This window comes from Syngnathus scovelli, chromosome 1 (genome assembly GCF_024217435.2).
Source record: "Syngnathus scovelli strain Florida chromosome 1, RoL_Ssco_1.2, whole genome shotgun sequence".
NCBI lineage: Eukaryota > Metazoa > Chordata > Actinopteri > Syngnathiformes > Syngnathidae > Syngnathus > Syngnathus scovelli.
In genome coordinates this window covers 12,485,116-12,503,496 of record NC_090847.1, presented here as the reverse complement: position 1 = coordinate 12,503,496, position 18,381 = coordinate 12,485,116, and the positions used below count along the sequence as shown (strand labels likewise).

Here is an 18,381-nt window from a genome sequence, read left to right as displayed (position 1 = left end):
CTGAGCTTTGACGTTGAAAATTATTCTTTTTTTGGAAAGTGCGTTATAATTCTGCTCACCTGCTGGCTCTCAAAGGTCCAGGTACTGTCAGGTAAAGAGGCGTCCAGGACACTGATAACCTCTTTAAAGTCAGTGGTGCTGCTGGGCTTAACCAAAGTGAAATCACTGTACTCCGACATGGGAGACATGCACGACCTGAAGGAGTGGCTCTGAGACATGACGTCACCTCCCAGTACCTCCACGTACTTGATAGGTCCGTCGGTGTTTAGCTGAATGTGGAGATTTCTGTTGGGCTTCTTGTCCTCGTCGGAGCTTGTCCGCCTCATGCAGCAAGTAGTACCGCTCGCGCTGCTCCGCATGCATTTGACGGCCAAGACAAGCAAAGTGAGCAGAGACAGCACGGACACCGAGGCTAGAGACACAATCAGATACAGCGTGATTGTGCCGCCTTTCTTGCCGGGATCGGGCGCCTTGTGTCTCAGCTCCGAGACGGGCTCACTCACGCCGTCCTCCAGCAGGATGGACAGCGTGACGGTGGCCGACTGGGCCGGTTGCCCGTCATCCTTGACCTCTACGATCAGCCTCTGAGAGGAGTCGTCATGCTCGGACACGGCGCGCTTAGTCCTCACCTCCCCCGTGTACAAATTGAGCGTGAACAGAGAGGTGTCCGTGGCCTCCGCCACTTTGTATGAGACCCACGCGTTGTGGCCCGAGTCGGCGTCCACTGCCGTCAGCTTGGTGAGCAGGTGGCCAGACTTGGCCGAGCGGGGCACCCTCAGGTGAGTAGCGGCGTGAGGGGAGGGGTATATGACGGTGGGGGCGTTGTCGTTCTGGTCCAGGATGAAAACATGGACGGTGGCGCTACTGCTGAGCGAAGGCGAGCCCTGGTCCTTTGCCTCAACCACAACTTCAAACACTTTGACTTTCTCGTAGTCGAACGAGTGCATGCTGTAGATGCTGCCGTTCTCGGAGTTCACGTAAACGTACGACGACACGGACACGTCGTGCACTTTAGAGTCCATGATAGAATAAGACACTTTGGCGTTTGCGCCGGCATCCGGGTCACTTGCAGACACCGAGTACAATATAGAGCCTGCTACTCCGTTCTCCTTTAAATAAACATTATACGATCTCTGAGAGAATTGAGGAGGGTTGTCATTAACATCAGTGATGCTGACAGTGATCATTTTCTTACTGGAGAGAGGAGGAGAGCCCGCATCAGTGGCTGTAATCTCAATCTTGTACACAGACACACTCTCTCGGTCTAAAGCGTCATTTGTAACAACCTCATAATTTTTGGAGAAAGATGGCTTGAGGGAGAACGGTGCACCCTTATTAAGATGTAAAGTTACTTTACTATTATTGCCAGAGTCAATGTCTTTCACACCAATCAGAGCCACCACTGTGCCAGATGGCGCATCTTCTTGTACAGGACTGGGTTTAGAAGTCAGAACAATTTCGGGAGCATTATCATTTATGTCTTCTATATTAAGCTGCAGTCGACAATGCCCTTCCATTTCGGGTACACCTTTGTCCTTTGCAATTAAATCAATTAGATAAGACGGGGATTTTTCAAAGTCCAGTTCACCCTTTAAAATTATTTGCCCACTTTGTTCATCAATGTCAAATATTGATAAAACAGCTTGTGGAGTACGAGAACCAAAAGAATATTTTATTTCACTGTTAAAACCATGATCAATATCCGTAGCTTTTACTTTCAATACATATGTTCCCTTTGTGCTATTTTCCTTCAAGGAAACTTTGTACTCCTTTTCATCAAAAATAGGAAAATTGTCATTATTATCAAGCACATCTATTATAATTCTACATGTTCCGGATTTTACAGGGTTACCTCCATCCAGCGCTGTTAAAAGCAACTGGTGAATGGAAATATTTTCCCGGTCCAATGATTTTTCTAATATCAATTCTGGGGCACTCATACCATTTTTTTCGTTTTTAAATTTTAAAGAGAAATATTCGTTTTTGATTAGTGTGTAACTTTTCAAAGAATTACCAACAACATCAGGATCATCTGCAGTCTCCAAATGAAAACGTGTACCTACTGCAACGGATTCTGGTATTTTAAGGTTTATTTCTTGCGTTGGAAAACGAGGGGAATTGTCGTTAATATCCTTAATTTCTACTTCAATTCGATGCGACCGCAAAGGGTTTTCAACCACCACTTGTAGCGGAAGCACGCAGGTGGCGCTTTGTCCGCATAATGCCTCTCTGTCTATCCTGTCACTGACCAGCAGCTCGCCCTTCCCCGCATCCACGCTGAAATACTGCTTACCAGCCTCGGAAGCGACACGCAGCTTGCGCTCAAATATTTCAGGCAGCCCCAAAGACAGATCTTTAGCCAGATTTCCCACCACCGAACCTTTCCTGAGCTCCTCTGGGATGATGTAACGAATCTGAGCAGTCACTGTAGTCCACAAGAGAAAATGCCACAAAAGAGCCTGCCATCGCCAGTCTCGGCATGCTATTGTCTTTGTCATCCTTGCTCCGTTATAACGCAAGCATCCTCATCAGCATCCTCTTCACGGCAATTGTAAAATCCAAACAAAAGGCGGATATTTCCACAATAAACACCTCAAGCCATATGAGCAGAAGTACTGATTTCGATTTGTTTAAATGGTTAAGAAAATATACAGCGGATTCCTTTCTGTCCGTGCTGAAGCGCAGTGCATTCTGCGTGTTCGTATGAGCTACGTGGGGGCTGGGACCCGATTGCTTTGTACAGTCTTCAATTCTATTGGTTTTCTGCCTGCGCTTCCACCGGCCAATGAGAAAGAATCTGATCTCCATTGCGTCTTAAAGTCATACCATCGCTTCACCTCCCTGGAGTTTTAATTGTTTCAGTGTGACATACAGACAACTGTTTGCCGCACTCAAAACAACATAAATGACAATTCCATAAGAAATCGAAAGTGCAAATAATCCTAATAATAATCCTGATAATAATCCTGATAATAATAATAATAATAATAATAATAATAATAATAATAATAATAATAATAATAATAATAATAATAATAATAATAATAATAATGATAATAATATAACAATAATAATAATAACACCGTAATAACAACAACCACTACTATGACCAATCATAATAATAATAATTTAGAAAACTATACAGTATTTTGTAACAACAGTCATTTGTTTAATGGAAACAAATAAAATTAAATTATGACATGGTGAGTAATATTTTAAAGCCGCTGTCCAGACTCAACGTGCTGGGTTTCTAATGTATGAGAAGTACTGAGTTAAAGTCTAAGACAACAAACACGTTTCTTTCTTTTAACACTGCTGTGGCTAAATGTCAAGATAATCACGCAATAGAAAATTCTCCGTATTTAATGATGGAATATGTGTTAATTTGGCACTTTCTGAGTAACATATAGATCATCATGTGGTCCTTAACACGTCCCCTAGATTACTTATTCCCAAAGTCACAATTAAACACTTGATTAGCCCGTTGCTTTTTGAGACATTGTAGTCTTTGACTTTTAAAAATATTTGGAATGGTAACTCGTGTTTCGAGTGTGTTTAAAAATAGGCGCCGATGTTGTGATGCTGGTTGAACGAATTCAGTTTCGTTTACTTAATGCTGTTTCGGCAGATAAATTAAGTCATTTCAATGCCCCCAAAAAATAATAATGCCCCCAAAAAATAATAAAAGTAACAAAAATAAAGGGGGGGGGGGGGGACTTGCGCAATGAAAGCGGCAAAATACGTAGGATGTATTTGTTAACACATCATAGAGAGACAGACACCGAGAACGGTAAAATATGTTTGTATAACTTGAAGCTCATATTATAATAAAATTAAGCCGTTTTCGTTTCCTGGAAATAAAGTTTTTTTTATTTTTATTCAGACGAGAAGGTTTTGTTTTTTGGCCGATGATTTACAATTTTGACTATTGAAAGCCTATGCATACTGATAAAAAGTTATGTTAATAGTTGTCCAATAATCATGCAATTGTATATTGAGGCATTGTGTATTGTAGCTACAGCACGTCGATCCGCTTGATAGACCTATTGATTGGACATACAATTTTCTACTTATATTGTTAGACGGTTCATACTTTCGAAAAATACCTAAAAATAAATTTCAGTGTATGCCTTCTTAATGGTTAATATAGTTTTGGATAATAAATAAATAAATAAATAAATAAATAAATAAATAAATAAATAAATAAATAAATAAATAACCCATATCACACTGTTGCATTGTTCCCGTGTAACACTTATGAAACAGTTTTTGACAAAACACTATATGCTGGACCAATAGCTACGTAAGAAAGCAAAAAAAAAAAAAAAAAGTATATAGGTGAAGGATTCATTCGAACACCGCTCATCATCCCATTAACAACTGCGCGATTAAAGTCACTGTCCGCTGCTGTGGTGCTGATGTTTTTTCAGCGTGACCGCTGTAATACCATACTATTCTGGATCAAATAGCTTATTGCAAATGCAACTTGAAGATATTTCAACTTTCAAAAGCTGAGCGTCACTGCTCGAAGACAATTTGTTAATAAGTGATCGTGTAATAAGCCGAATTTAAAGAATAAATCACGAATAGTTTGATAAAAAATGTGACAAGGTGCGCGGAACGAGGAGACAGAGTACTGCAATTTGTCCTTGAGTTTAAACAAAAGCAGCGCTCACCTGCTGGCTCTCAAAGGTCCAGGTGCTGTCAGGCAAAGAAGCATCGAGGACACTGATGACCTCCTTAAAGTCAGTGGTGCTGCTGGGCTTGACCAAAGTGAAATCACTGTACTCCGACATGGGAGACATGCACGACCTGAAGGAATGACTCTGGGACATGACGTCACCTCCCAGAACCTCCACGTACTTGATAGGTCCGTCGGTGTTGAGCTGAATGTGGAGATTTCTGTTGGGCTTCTTGTCCCCGTCAGAGTGTGTCCTCCCCAAGCAACAAGTAGTACCGCTCGCGCTGCTCCGCATGCATTTGACAGCCAAGACGAGCAAAGTGAGCAGAGAGAGCACGGACACCGAGGCCAGAGACACAATCAGATAAAGCGTGATTGTGCCGCCTTTCTTGCCGGGATCGGGCGCCTTGTGTCTCAGCTCCGAGACGGGCTCACTCACGCCGTCCTCCAGCAGGATGGACAGCGTGACGGTGGCCGACTGGGCCGGTTGCCCGTCATCCTTGACCTCTACGATCAGCCTCTGAGAGGAGTCGTCATGCTCGGACACGGCGCGCTTAGTCCTCACCTCCCCCGTGTACAAATTGAGCGTGAACAGAGAGGTGTCCGTGGCCTCCGCCACTTTGTATGAGACCCACGCGTTGTGGCCCGAGTCGGCGTCCACTGCCGTCAGCTTGGTGAGCAGGTGGCCAGACTTGGCCGAGCGGGGCACCCTCAGGTGAGTAGCGGCGTGAGGGGAGGGGTATATGACGGCGGGGGCGTTGTCGTTCTGGTCTAGGATGAAAACATGAACGGTGGCGCTACTGCTGAGCGAGGGCGAGCCCTGGTCCTTTGCCTCAACCACAACTTGAAACACTTTGACTTTCTCGTAGTCGAACGAGTGCATGCTGTAGATGCTGCCGTTCTCGGAGTTCACGTAGACGTACGATGACACGGACACGTCGTGCACTTTAGAGTCCACGATAGAATAAGACACTTTAGCGTTTTCACCAGCATCCGGGTCACTTGCGGACACCGAGTACAATATAGAGCCTGCTACGCCGTTCTCCTTTAAATAAACATTATACGATCTCTGAGAGAATTGAGGAGGGTTGTCATTAACATCAGTGATGCTGACAGTGATCATTTTCTTACTGGAGAGAGGAGGAGAGCCCGCATCAGTGGCTGTAATTTCTATTTTGTACACAGACACACTCTCTCGGTCTAAAGCGCCACTAGTCACCAGCGCATAATTATTAGAAAAAGACGGCTTAAGAATAAAAGGGGACCCTTTCGGTATCTGCAGCGTTACTTTGCTATTATTACCAGAGTCTGTATCACGTGATGTAAGTAGAGCCACAACAGATCCACTTGGTGCATCCTCCCTAACCGGCTGCGGTTCCGATGTGAGGATAATTTCTGGAGCATTATCATTAATATCAATAACATCAATCTGCACACGACAGTTACTCTCCATTTCAGGGATCCCTTTGTCCTTAGCAGTCACTTCAATTTTGTAGGATGAAGCTTTTTCATAATCTAAATCTCCTTTTAAAAACATTTCACCCGTTTGCAAATTTAATTTAAACACAGACAACACAGAATCGGGTGTGCGAGTGCTAAAAAAATATTCTACCTCTCCGTTTTGTCCCTCGTCTGCATCAGTCGCAGAAATTTTAAGTACAAATGCATCTTTTGCCACGTTCTCTTGTAAGGATGCTTTATATACATTTTTGTCAAAAACGGGGAAGTTGTCATTAATGTCAAGCACTATAACAGTAATCTGTGTAGTACCAGACATAACTGGATTCCCTCCGTCTAAAGCAGTCAGTAGGAGCTGATGAGAAGATTTCCTTTCTCTGTCCAGTGGTTTTAGTAACACTAACTCAGGAACTAATTTACCATCCTCTACCTCCTTCATTTTTAATGTGAAACAATCGTTTTTAGCCAAAGTATACGTTTTTACTGAATTACTTCCAACATCTAAATCTTCTGCGCTTTCCAAAGGGAAACGAGTTCCAAGTGCGGCTGATTCTGCTATTTTTAATGAGAGTTCGTTTGTATGAAACTGAGGTGAATTGTCATTAATGTCTTCAATGTCTATTTCAATCCGGTGCAAATTTAAAGGTTTTTCAACCACCACTTGCAGAGGAAGGACGCAGGTGGCGCTTTGTCCGCATAAAGCCTCTCTGTCTATCCTGTCGCTGACCAGCAGCTCGCCCTTCCCCGCATCCACGCTGAAATACTGCTTACCAGCCTCAGGGGCGACACGCAACTTGCGCTCAAATATCTCAGAAAGCTCCAAAGACAGATCTTTTGCCAAATTTCCCACCACCGAACCTTTCTTGAGCTCCTCTGGAATGCTGTAACGAGTCTGAGCAGCACCCACTGTCGTCCACAAGAGAAAATGCCACAAAAGAGCCCGCCATCGCCAGTCTCGGCATCCTATTGTCTTTGTCATCCTTGCTCCGTTATAATGCAAACATCCTCATCAGCATCACGACAATTGGTCCAGCCATGCAAACGGGGATATTTCCAAAGTGAACAGCTCAAGCCATCCGAGCAAAACAACAAATTTATATCCGTTTGAATGTTAAAAATTACCAGCTGATTCCTTTCTGTCTGTGCCGCAGCTCAGTGCTTTCTTGTGTTAGTGAGATGAAGCTGTGTGGGGGCAGGGACGAGATTGCTTTGTACAGTCTTCAATTCTATTGGTTCACGGCTGCATTTCCACCCGCCAATGTGGAGCCAGTTGATCGACATTCTCTCTTAAAGTCACAGTATTATCTATTTGAAAGCAGTACTGCTTTCACTTAGAACGTATTTATGATCTGTGAAAAAAATCATCTTTGTCTATAACCATGTTTTGACTCTAATTTGAAACGTGATATATCACGTGATATGATGTTTTTCTTGCATTTATTAGATAAAATATTTGTATTGACCCTCAGCACTGTCCAAATTTAAGTATACATATTTGGTTGTTTTCAAGGGCCTTTTCACTTTCAAAAAGAAATTAATTTAATCTAATTATACACCAGTAGGTGGCGGTAGTACGCCATTAATGACAAAAGCTGCTTTCACCGATACCGCCTTGAGACAGGAGTATGTAAAATATAATTTTCACCAAGACGTAAGGGTCATTAAAACAGAATCTAAGTCATACATTTCAGACAAAATGTCAATCTAATGGGAAGTATAAAAATATATTCAGAAAATATTCGTTTTAATTCAACAGACTGTTGACGCAAAAGTCGCTGACCATGGTGCTGAATACTTTCTATATAAGGAATTAGCGTGACTGACACACATACAGAAAGCTGAATACGCTTTGCGGGATTTTAATTTACCAATTACCATAATAAAAACTATTTATACTCTTAAAATGTAAATGAACAGAGCCTGTTTTAGAGCCAAAGTCATTTAAAATTTTGGAAGGACATTATGGGGAAACTACTATTTTTAAACCAAACACTCCGTTCAGGTACATTTCAAAGTTCTACACATCATTTTGTTTTATTGTTTCCACGAGGAGCCGAATGCAGCTAAGTAAAAACTAAAATTATTCCCAGTGACATTTTTTTCCCTTCCATTAATTAGTGCTGTGGTGACGGATATTGCAAAACCCTGCCCTCACTGTTACACCCTAAAACAAACTATTATATTCCATCATTGTTTGGCTGTACCTTAATCCGAAGCCACCATTCACTATCATTGGCCTTAATTGTAAGTTATTCACCTGAAATACGTGTGCAGTACATGCATTTAAATAGCATCACAATGTGAATACAGCAACCAAGAGGCTGATTAGCAAATGGAAAAACTGGTCAACTAACAACTGAAAACAATCAGTGACAAAGTGTGCATGACAAGGAGTCAGTTACACAAGTTGTCCTTGAGGTCAAACAAAAGTAGTGCTCACCTGCTGGCTCTCAAAAGTCCAGGTGCTGTCAGGTAAAGAAGCATCCAGGACGCTGATGACCTCCTTAAAATCAGTGGTGCTGCTGGGCTTAACCAAAGTGAAATCACTGTACTCCGACATGGGAGACATGCACGACCTGAAGGAGTGACTCTGAGACATGACGTCACCTCCCAGAACCTCCACGTACTTGATAGGTCCGTCGGTATTGAGCTGAATTTGGAGATTTCTGTTTGGCTTCTTGTTCTCGTCGGAGTGTGTCCGTCTCACGCAGCAAGTAGCACTGCTCGTGCTGCTCCTCATGCATTTGACGGCCAAGATGAGCAAAGTGAGCAGAGACAGCACGGACACCGAGATCAGAGACACAATCAGATAAAATGTGATTGTGCCGCCTTTCTTGCCGGGCTCGTGCACCTTGTGTCTCAGCTCCGGGACGGGCTCGCTTACACCGTCCTCCAGCAGGATGGACAGCGTGACGGTGGCCGACTGGGCCGGTTCCCCGTCGTCCTTGACCTCTACGATCAGCCTCTGAGAGGAATCGTCGTGGTCCGACACCGCACGTTTAGTCCTCACCTCCCCCGTGTACAAATTGAGTGTGAAGAGAGAGGCGTCTGTGGCCTCCGCCACTTTGTATGAGACCCACGCGTTGTGGCCCGAGTCGGCGTCCACGGCCGTCAACTTGGTGAGCAGGTGGCCCGACTTGGCTGAGCGGGGCACCCTCAGGTGTGTGGCGGAGTGAGGGGAGGGGTATATGATGGCAGGGGCATTGTCGTTCTGGTCAAGGATGAAAACATGGACAGTGGCGCTACTGCTGAGCAAAGGCGAGCCCTGGTCTTTTGCCTCAACCACAACTTGAAACACTTTGACTTTCTCGTAGTCGAACGAATGCATGCTGTAGATGCTGCCGTTCTCAGAGTTCACATAGACGTACGATGACACGGACACGTCGTGCACTTTTGAGTCCACGATAGAATAAGACAATTTGGCGTTTTCACCAGCATCCGGGTCACTTGCAGACACCGAGTATAATATAGACCCTGCTACTCCGTTCTCTTTTAAATTAACATTATACGAGTTCTGAGAGAATTGAGGAGGGTTGTCATTAACATCAGTGATGCTGACAGCTACCATTTTCTTACTAGAGAGAGGAGGAGAGCCCGCATCAGTGGCTGTAATCTCAATGTTGTACTCAGAGACACTCTCTCGGTCTAAAGCGCCACTGGTGACCAGCGCGTAATTATTAGAAAATGATGGTCTAAGAGTAAAAGGTGGGCCCTTGGGAAGATTCAAAGTCACTTCTCCATTTTTGCCAGAGTCAGGGTCACGTACACTCAGCAAAGCTACAACCGTTCCAATTGAAGAGTCCTCTGGTACCAAACTCGGTTCAGATGTTAATAATATTTCTGGTGCATTGTCATTTACATCTAACACATCAACAAGCACACTGCACCGACCTTCCATTGTGGGGAAACCTTTATCTTTTGCAGTAATTTCAATTCGATAAGAGGACTGTTGTTCATGATCCAAATTATTTTTTATTAATATATCTCCACTAATAGGGTCAATGTGAAACAATGCCAGCACTGATGGTGGTGTGTGTATTCCGAGAGAGTACTCTACTTCACCATTTGGACCATCATCTATGTCTGTCGCCTGTGTTGTAATGACAAAAGAGCCATTTGGGCTGTTTTCTTGGACAGATATTTTATATGATTTATGATCAAACAAAGGAACATTGTCATTAACGTCAAGAACTTTTATTCTAATTTTTGAAGTTCCTGATTTGACAGGGTTGCCACCATCAAGTGCTGTAAGTATTAAATTATGAACAGCTTTTTTCTCACGATCTAATGATTTATTCAACGCTATTTCGGGCATTTTTCTTCCATTGTCAATGTCTCTAACTTTTAATGTAAAACATTCATCTTTGCTGAGCGTATATGTCTTTACTGTATTGCTCCCAACATCAGGGTCTTCTGCATTCTGCAGGGGAAAATTTACACCAACAACGGTGGATTCAGCTATTTCTATTACATGTTCACTTTTGAGAAAACTGGGAGCATTGTCATTGACGTCTTTTATTTCTACTTCAATTCGATGCAATTGTAAGGGATTTTCAACGACGACCTGCAGAGGGAGCACGCAGCTGGCGCTTTGTCCGCATAAAGCCTCTCTGTCTATCCTGTCGCTGACCAGCAGCTCGCCCTTCCCCGCATCCACGCTGAAATACTGCTTACCAGCCTCAGCGGCGACACGCATCTTGCGCTCAATTATCTCAGACAGACCCAAAGACAGATCTTTAGCGAGATTTCCCACCACCGAACCTTGTTTGAGCTCTTCTGGGACGCTGTAACGAGTCTGAGCATCCACTGTAGTCCACAAAAGAAAATGCCACAAAAGAGCCTTCCATCTCCAGTCTCTGTATCCTATTGTCTTTGTCATCCTTGCTCCGTTATAATGCAAACATCCTCATTTACATCCTCTTCACGGCAATTTGTCCATCCATTGGGGATATTTCCACAAAAACATCTCAAGCCATCCGAGGAAAAGTAGTGAATTAAATTCGTTTTAATGCTAAAAACGCAAGCTGATTCCTTTCTGTCTGTGCTGAAGCGCAATGCATTCTGTGTCAGTATGAGCTGCGTGGGGGCTGGGACGTGATTGCTTTGTACAGTCTTCAATTCTATTGGTTCACGGCTTGCACTTCCACCAGCCAATCAGAAGCAAAGTGACCATCATTTGCTCTTAAAGACACATTACATCTTCCACTTTTCAACCATTTTAAGGGGTTTTGGGGAGGTATTCCAAAGATATCATCATACAGTATGGGCCTATGTTGATGTAAATAAATTACCCTTTAAGTCACTATAAATGCAACATGAGTAATCATCAATGTCTGAAATATTTAACAGATGTGTTTACGTTTTAATATCAGGCTGAAAAAGCCTTAGCTAAATGGGTTATTGCTGGAGTTCAGCGTCGCTGTCCACACTTTATGGTGCTGAAACTTTTCGGAGAGGATTACAACACCAAACGATCTACATTTGCTGCCATCAAAGCAGATGTAATGAGTGCAAAAAAAAAAAAAAAAAAAAAGAACCGAGAAGGGTATAGTCAAACACAGTGGCTCAAAAAATGCTCAGTTCTTAAAACATGCAGTATTTAAGATTTGTTCAAAACTACTACTAATGCAGATTAAGCGTTATATCAAGGGAATTGAGAAGTCATACAAATTAATAAAAACATAACAATAATAGTGTAAAGAAAGTGTAAATTCTCAGCATTCTATACGAAATTAAGGCAACACAAATGAGGCAAAAAGTCACCACAAACAACACGATTAATTTATGGGGTAGTTGGCAAAATATTAAGAAATCTTAATCATACTAAGGGAATGGAATAAAACATTAACTGTGTGTAATACTGTTGAATTATTCCAATGCACACAGCAAGCATATTTGAACGTACTATACTCCAACCACGATTGTGATTTCAACAGTAATGAGCAAACTTCATTAATTCACTGATGCATGTCAACCTAAAGTTGTTGATCACAGCTAGTTGAGCAAGGACAGTAAACGTTAGTAAGTGTTAATGGCGAGAAGGTATAGTGCTGCAAGTTTTCCTTGAGTGCAAACAAAAGTAGCTGCTTTATCATATAGGCTCACCTGCTGGCTCTCAAAGGTCCAAGTGCTGTCAGGCAAAGAAGCATCTAGGACGCTGATGACCTCCTTAAAGTCAGTGGTGCTGCTGGGCTTGACCAAAGTAAAATCACTGTACTCCGACATGGGAGACATGCACGACCTGAAGGAGTGACTCTGGGACATGACGTCACCTCCCAGAACCTCCACATACTTGATAGGTCCGTCGGTGTTGAGCTGAATGTGCAGATTTCTGTTGGGCTTCTTGTCCTCGTCAGAGGGTGTCCGCCCCACACAACAAGTACCCCCGCTCGCGCTGCTCCGCATGCATTTGACAGCCAAGACGAGCAAAGCGAGCAGAGACAACACGGACACCGAGGCCAGAGACACAATCAGATAAAGCGTGATTGTGCCGCCTTTCTTGCCGGGATCGGACGCCTTGTGTCTCAGCTCCGAGACGGGCTCGCTCACGCCATCCTCCAGCAGGATGGACAGCATGACGGTGGCCGACTGGGCTGGTTCCCCGTCGTCCTTGACCTCTACGATCAGCCTCTGCGAGGAGTCGTCGTGCTCGGACACGGCGCGCTTAGTCCTCACCTCCCCCGTGTACAAATTGAGTGTAAACAGAGAGGCGTCCGTGGCCTCTGCCACTTTGTACGAGACCCATGCGTTGTGGCCCGAGTCGGCGTCCACGGCCGTCAGCTTGGTGAGCAGGTAGCCAGTCTTGGCCGAGCGGGGCACCCTCAGGTGGGAGGCGGCGTGAGGGGAGGGGTATATGACGGCGGGGGCGTTGTCATTCTGGTCCAGGATGAAAACATGAATGGTGGTGCTACTGCTGAGCGAAGGCGAGCCCTGGTCCTTTGCCTCAATAACAACTTGAAACACTTTGACTTTCTCATAGTCGAACGAGTGCATGCTGTAGATGCTGCCGTTCTCAGAGTTCACGTAAACGTACGACGACACGGACACGTCGTGCACTTTAGAGTCCACAATGGAATAAGACACTTTAGCGTTTTCACCAGCATCCGGGTCACTTGCGGACACCGAGTACAATATGGAGCCTGCTACGCCGTTCTCCTTTAAATAAACATTATACGAACTCTGAGAGAATTGAGGAGGGTTGTCATTAACATCAGTGATGCTGACAGTGATCATTTTCTTACTGGAGAGAGGAGGAGAGCCCGCATCAGTGGCTGTAATCTCAAAGTTGTACTCAGATACACTCTCTCGGTCTAAAGCGCCATTTGTGATTAGTGCGTAATTATTAGAAAAAGACGGTTTAAGTGAAAAAGGCAAACCTTTAGGTAATTGTAGTGTTACTTTACTATTATTACCAGAGTCAATGTCTTTGACACTAATCAAAGCAACCATCGTGCCACGAAGAGCATCTTCTCGTACAGGACTGGGTTTAGAAGTCAGAACAATTTCTGGAGCATTATCGTTTATGTCTTCAATATCTAACTGTAACTGACAGTGCCCTTCCATCTCAGGTACACCTTTGTCTTTAGCGGTTATGTCAATTATATAAGATGCAAATGATTCATAGTCTAATTCTCCCTTTAAAACAATTTGTCCAGTTTTTTCATTAATTTCAAATGTTGACAAAACGTTTTCTAGGGTGCGGGACCCAAAATAATATTTAATTTCACTGTTAACGCCATCATCTGCGTCTGTAGCTTTTACACTCACTACAAATGTTCCTTTGGTGCTGTTTTCTTTTAAAGAGACAGTATACTCTTTTTCATCAAATATAGGAACATTGTCGTTAATATCAATAACGTCGATTATAATTTTACACGTTCCGGATTTAACAGGGTTTCCCCCATCCAATGCTGTCAGTAGTAATTGATGAGTGGACAATTTTTCCCTGTCCAGAGATTTCTCCAACATCATTTCAGGAACAGTTTTGCCATTTTTTGCCTCCTTGAATTTCAAAGAAAAATATTCGTTTTTAATTAGTGTGTATGTTTTCAGAGAATTGCCTCCAACATCAGGATCGTCTGCACTCTCTAAAGGAAAACGTGTACCCACTGCAACGGATTCTGGTATTTTAAGGTTAATTACTTGTGTGGGAAAACGAGGGGAATTGTCGTTTATATCTCTGATTTCCACTTCAATTCGATGCAATTGTAAGGGAATTTCGAGGACAACCTGCAGGGGGAGCACACAGCTGGCGCTTTGTCCGCATAAAGCCTCTCTGTCTATCCTGTCGCTGACCAGCAACTCGCCCTTCCCCGCATCCACGCTGAAATACTCCTTACCAGCCTCAGCGGTGACACGCAGCTTGCGCTCAATTATCTCAGACAGACCCAAAGACAGATCTTTAGCCAGATTTCCCACCACCGAACCTTGTTTGAGCTCCTCTGGGATGCTGTAACGAGTCTGAGCATCCACTGTAGTCCACAAAAGAAAATGCCACAAAAGAGCCTTCCATCTCCAGTCTCTGTATCCTATTGTCTTTGTCATCCTTGCTCCGTTATAACGCAAACATCCTCATTTACATCCTCTTCACAGCAATTTGTCCATCCACTGGGGATATTTCCATAAAAACATCTTAAGCCATCCGAGCAAAATTAGTGAGTTCGTTTGAATGTTAAAAACAAGCTGATTCCTTTCTGTCCGTGCTGAAGCGCAGTGCATTCTGTGTGTCAGTATGAGCTGCGTGGGGGCTGGGACCCGATTGCGTTGTACAGTCTTCAATTCTATTGGTTCATGGCTTGCGCTTCCACAAGCCAATGAGAAAGAAGCTGATCCTCACTCACTCAGTCAGAGCATCCCGTTTCAAGTGTTTTATGGGTTTTGGGGAGGAATTGTAATAATAATAATAATTATATATTATTATTTTTATTATATGTATTAATTATATTATTATTATTATTATTGACAATTAATTACTTACTATGCAGCACAAATAGTTATTAATACCGCAAATATTTTAAAGATGCATTTAATTTTCAAATAAGACAATATAACTCAGCAGTCAAAAACTGGGGCACAACTGCACCCGTGCACACGCACACACACTGATTTATCACAGGCTCACCTGCTGGCTCTAAAATGTATTTACAACAATGACCTAAATTCTGAAATTCTTGATTTGACAGTTATCGGCTCACCTGCTGGCTCTCAAAGGTCCAGGTGCTGTCAGGCAAAGAAGCATCCAGGACGCTGATGACCTCCTTAAAGTCAGTGGTGCTGCTGGGCTTAACCAAAGTGAAATCACTGTACTCCGACATCGGAGACATGCACGACCTGAAGGAGTGACTCTGAGACATGACGTCACCTCCCAGAACCTCCACGTACTTGATAGGTCCGTCGGTGTTGAGCTGAATTTGAAGATTTCTGTTGGGCTTCTTGTCCTCATCAGAGTGTGTCCGCCTCACGCAGCAAGTAACGCCGCTTGCGCTGCTCCGCATGCATTTGACAGCCAAGATGAGCAAAGTGAGCAGAGACAGCATGGACACCGAGGCCAGAGACACAATCAGATAAAGTGTGATTGTGCCGCCTTTCTTGCCGGGCTCGAGCGCCTTGTGTCTCAGCTCCGAGATGGGGTCGCTCACGCCGTCCTCCACCAGGATGGACAGCGTGACGGTGGCCGACTGGGCCGGTTCCCCGTCGTCCTTGACTTCTACGATCAGCTTCTGAGAGGAGTCGTCATGCTCTGACACGGCACGTTTAGTCCTCAACTCCCCCGTGTACAAATTGAGCATCAGCAGAGAGGCGTCCGTGGCCTCCGCCACTTTGTATGAGACCCACGCGTTGTAGCCCGAGTCGGCGTCCACGGCCGTCAACTTGGTGAGCAGGTGGCCCGCCTTGGCCGAGCGGGGCACCCTCAGGTGGGAGGCGATGTGAGGGGAGGGGTATATGACGGCGGGGGCGTTGTCGTTCTGATCCAGGATGAAAACATGGACAGTGGCGCTACTGCTGAGCGAAGGCGAGCCCTGGTCCTTTGCCTCAACCACAACTTGAAAGACTTTGACTTTCTCATAGTCGAATGAGTGCATGCTGTAGATGCTGCCATTCTCGGAGTTCACGTAAACGTATGACGAAACGGACACATCGTGCACTTGAGAGTCCACGATAGAATAAGACAATTTGGCGTTTTCACCGGCATCTGGGTCACTTGCGGACACCGAGTACAATATAGAGCCTGCCACTCCGTTCTCCTCTAAATAAACATTATATGAGCTCTGAGAGAATTGAGGAGGGTTGTCATTAACATCAGTGATGCTAACAGCGATTATTTTCTTACTGGAGAGAGGAGGAGAGCCTGCATCAATGGCTGTAATTTCAATGTTGTACTCAGACAACGTCTCCCTGTCTAATACTCCACTGGTGATCAGCGCATAATTATGAGAAAAAGATGGTTTAAGGGCAAATGGATATTTTGAATGGAGTTGTAATATTGCTTTGCCATTATTACCAGTGTCAAGGTCTCTAGCACTGAGCAAAGCTACCACGGTCCCATTTGGAGAATCCTCTCGAACTGGCTTTGAATTTGAGGTCAGTATTATTTCTGGAGCATTGTCATTTACATCTAGAATTTGAACATGGAGAGTACAATGGCCCTCCATTCGAGGATTACCTTTATCCTTTGCACTGACGTCTATTTCATAATTTGCAGCTGTTTCAAAATCCAATATTCCTTGTAAAATTACAGTGCCAGCTATATTATCAATAGTAAACAGAGAGAGGATGTGCTCTGGTGTGTGTGCACCAAAAAAATATTCTATTTCTCCATTTTGTCCCTCGTCCATGTCTGCTGCTTTTGTTTGCACAATTGTCGCACCTCTTTCAAGATTTTCAGGCACAGATACTTTATATAATGTTTTCTCAAAAGTAGGAACATTATCATTATTGTCAAGAATCTTAATAGTTATCCGGGACGTCCCTGATCTTACAGGACTGCCTCCATCCAAAGCTGTCAGTAAAAGCTGATGAACAGACTTTTTCTCTCTATCTAATGGTTTAGCTAAAACCAATTCGGGGACTTTCCTCCCACCGGCAACCTCCTTGAGTCCAATATTAAAGCATTCGTCTTTACTGATAGTGTAAGATTTTAGCGAATTAGCACCAACGTCTGGATCAACGGCACTTTCAACCGGAAAACGGACCCCTGTAACAGTTGATTCTGCGAGCTCTACTATGACGTCATTCGAGGGAAACCGGGGCGCGTTATCATTAATGTCCTGTATTTCTACTTCCACACGGAAAAGCTGCAAGGGGTCCTCGATGACGACCTGCAGGGGGAGCACGCAGGTGGCGCTTTGTCCGCATAAAGCCTCTCTGTCTATCCTGTCGGTGACCAGCAGCTCGCCCTTCCCCGCATCCACGCTGAAATACTGCTTACCAGCCTCAGCGGCGACACGCAGCTTGCGCTCAAATATCTCCGACAGCCTCAAAGACAGATCTTTGGCCAAATTTCCTACCACGGAACCTTTTTTGAGCTCCTCTGGGATGCTGTAACGAGTCTGAGCAGCCACTGTAGTCCACAAAAGAAAATGCCACAAAAGAGGCTGCCATCTCCAGTCCCGGGATCCCATTGTCTTTGTCATCCTTGCTCCGTTACAACGCAAATATTTCCCTCGATTTTGCATGAAAAATACTGTTAGTAGTCACCATTACGAGTAAGAATCCTTTGTACCATGGTCCACAATCACGGAGCATGGCTTTAGTGATTGTAAATAAAATAAAAAAATAATAATGAGCCGTTGCGCAGACACGCGCGCAGACCCTCGCTCTTGCTCCGTCTCCTCTTTCTGTTTGAGTTACACAAAGATGAAGCTGCATTGGGGCGGGGACTAGATTGCTTCGTGAACTTCTAAATGCAATTGGACCGCAGCAGAAGACCCTGTTCACCAATGACAGCGAGGCTGTACCTTCTCTCCTTCAATTCCATTCACCACACACGATGCAGGCACTTTTAACGTAAACGAGCAGTGTTCATCTCTAGACCGCATGGCCGAAAATCACTTGCGCCTTGATCGCTTTAAAGACAATTATATTTATACAGATCCGAAACACAAAATGATGCCAAGTTGGGGCGGGTGGGGGGTCGATATAGTATCGATATCGATATAGTTGCTTCTAATCCGGCATATTTCATTCATTTGGTTGAAATTGAATAAAAGTTATTACGTTAATATTATTATTATTATAATAAT

At 44.0% G+C, this 18,381-nt stretch overlaps 1 protein-coding gene across 46 annotated transcripts in view; it reads right to left on the bottom strand.

Annotated features, from left to right (window-relative positions):
• Positions 1–18,381, bottom strand: part of LOC125988574 (protocadherin gamma-C5) — a 239,431-nt gene that overhangs the window by 17,051 nt on the left and 203,999 nt on the right. The window contains exon 1 of one of the 46 annotated variants that reach the window (XM_049753924.2): positions 15,334–18,369. The exons of 39 other annotated variants lie outside the window; for them this stretch is intronic. In XM_049753924.2, the coding sequence (XP_049609881.1) occupies positions 15,334–17,814 (2,481 nt within the window). In that variant the 5' untranslated portion in view covers positions 17,815–18,369. 6 more of the 46 variants (XM_049754164.1, XM_068650681.1, XM_049754059.2 and 3 more) reach the window with 6 other exon arrangements.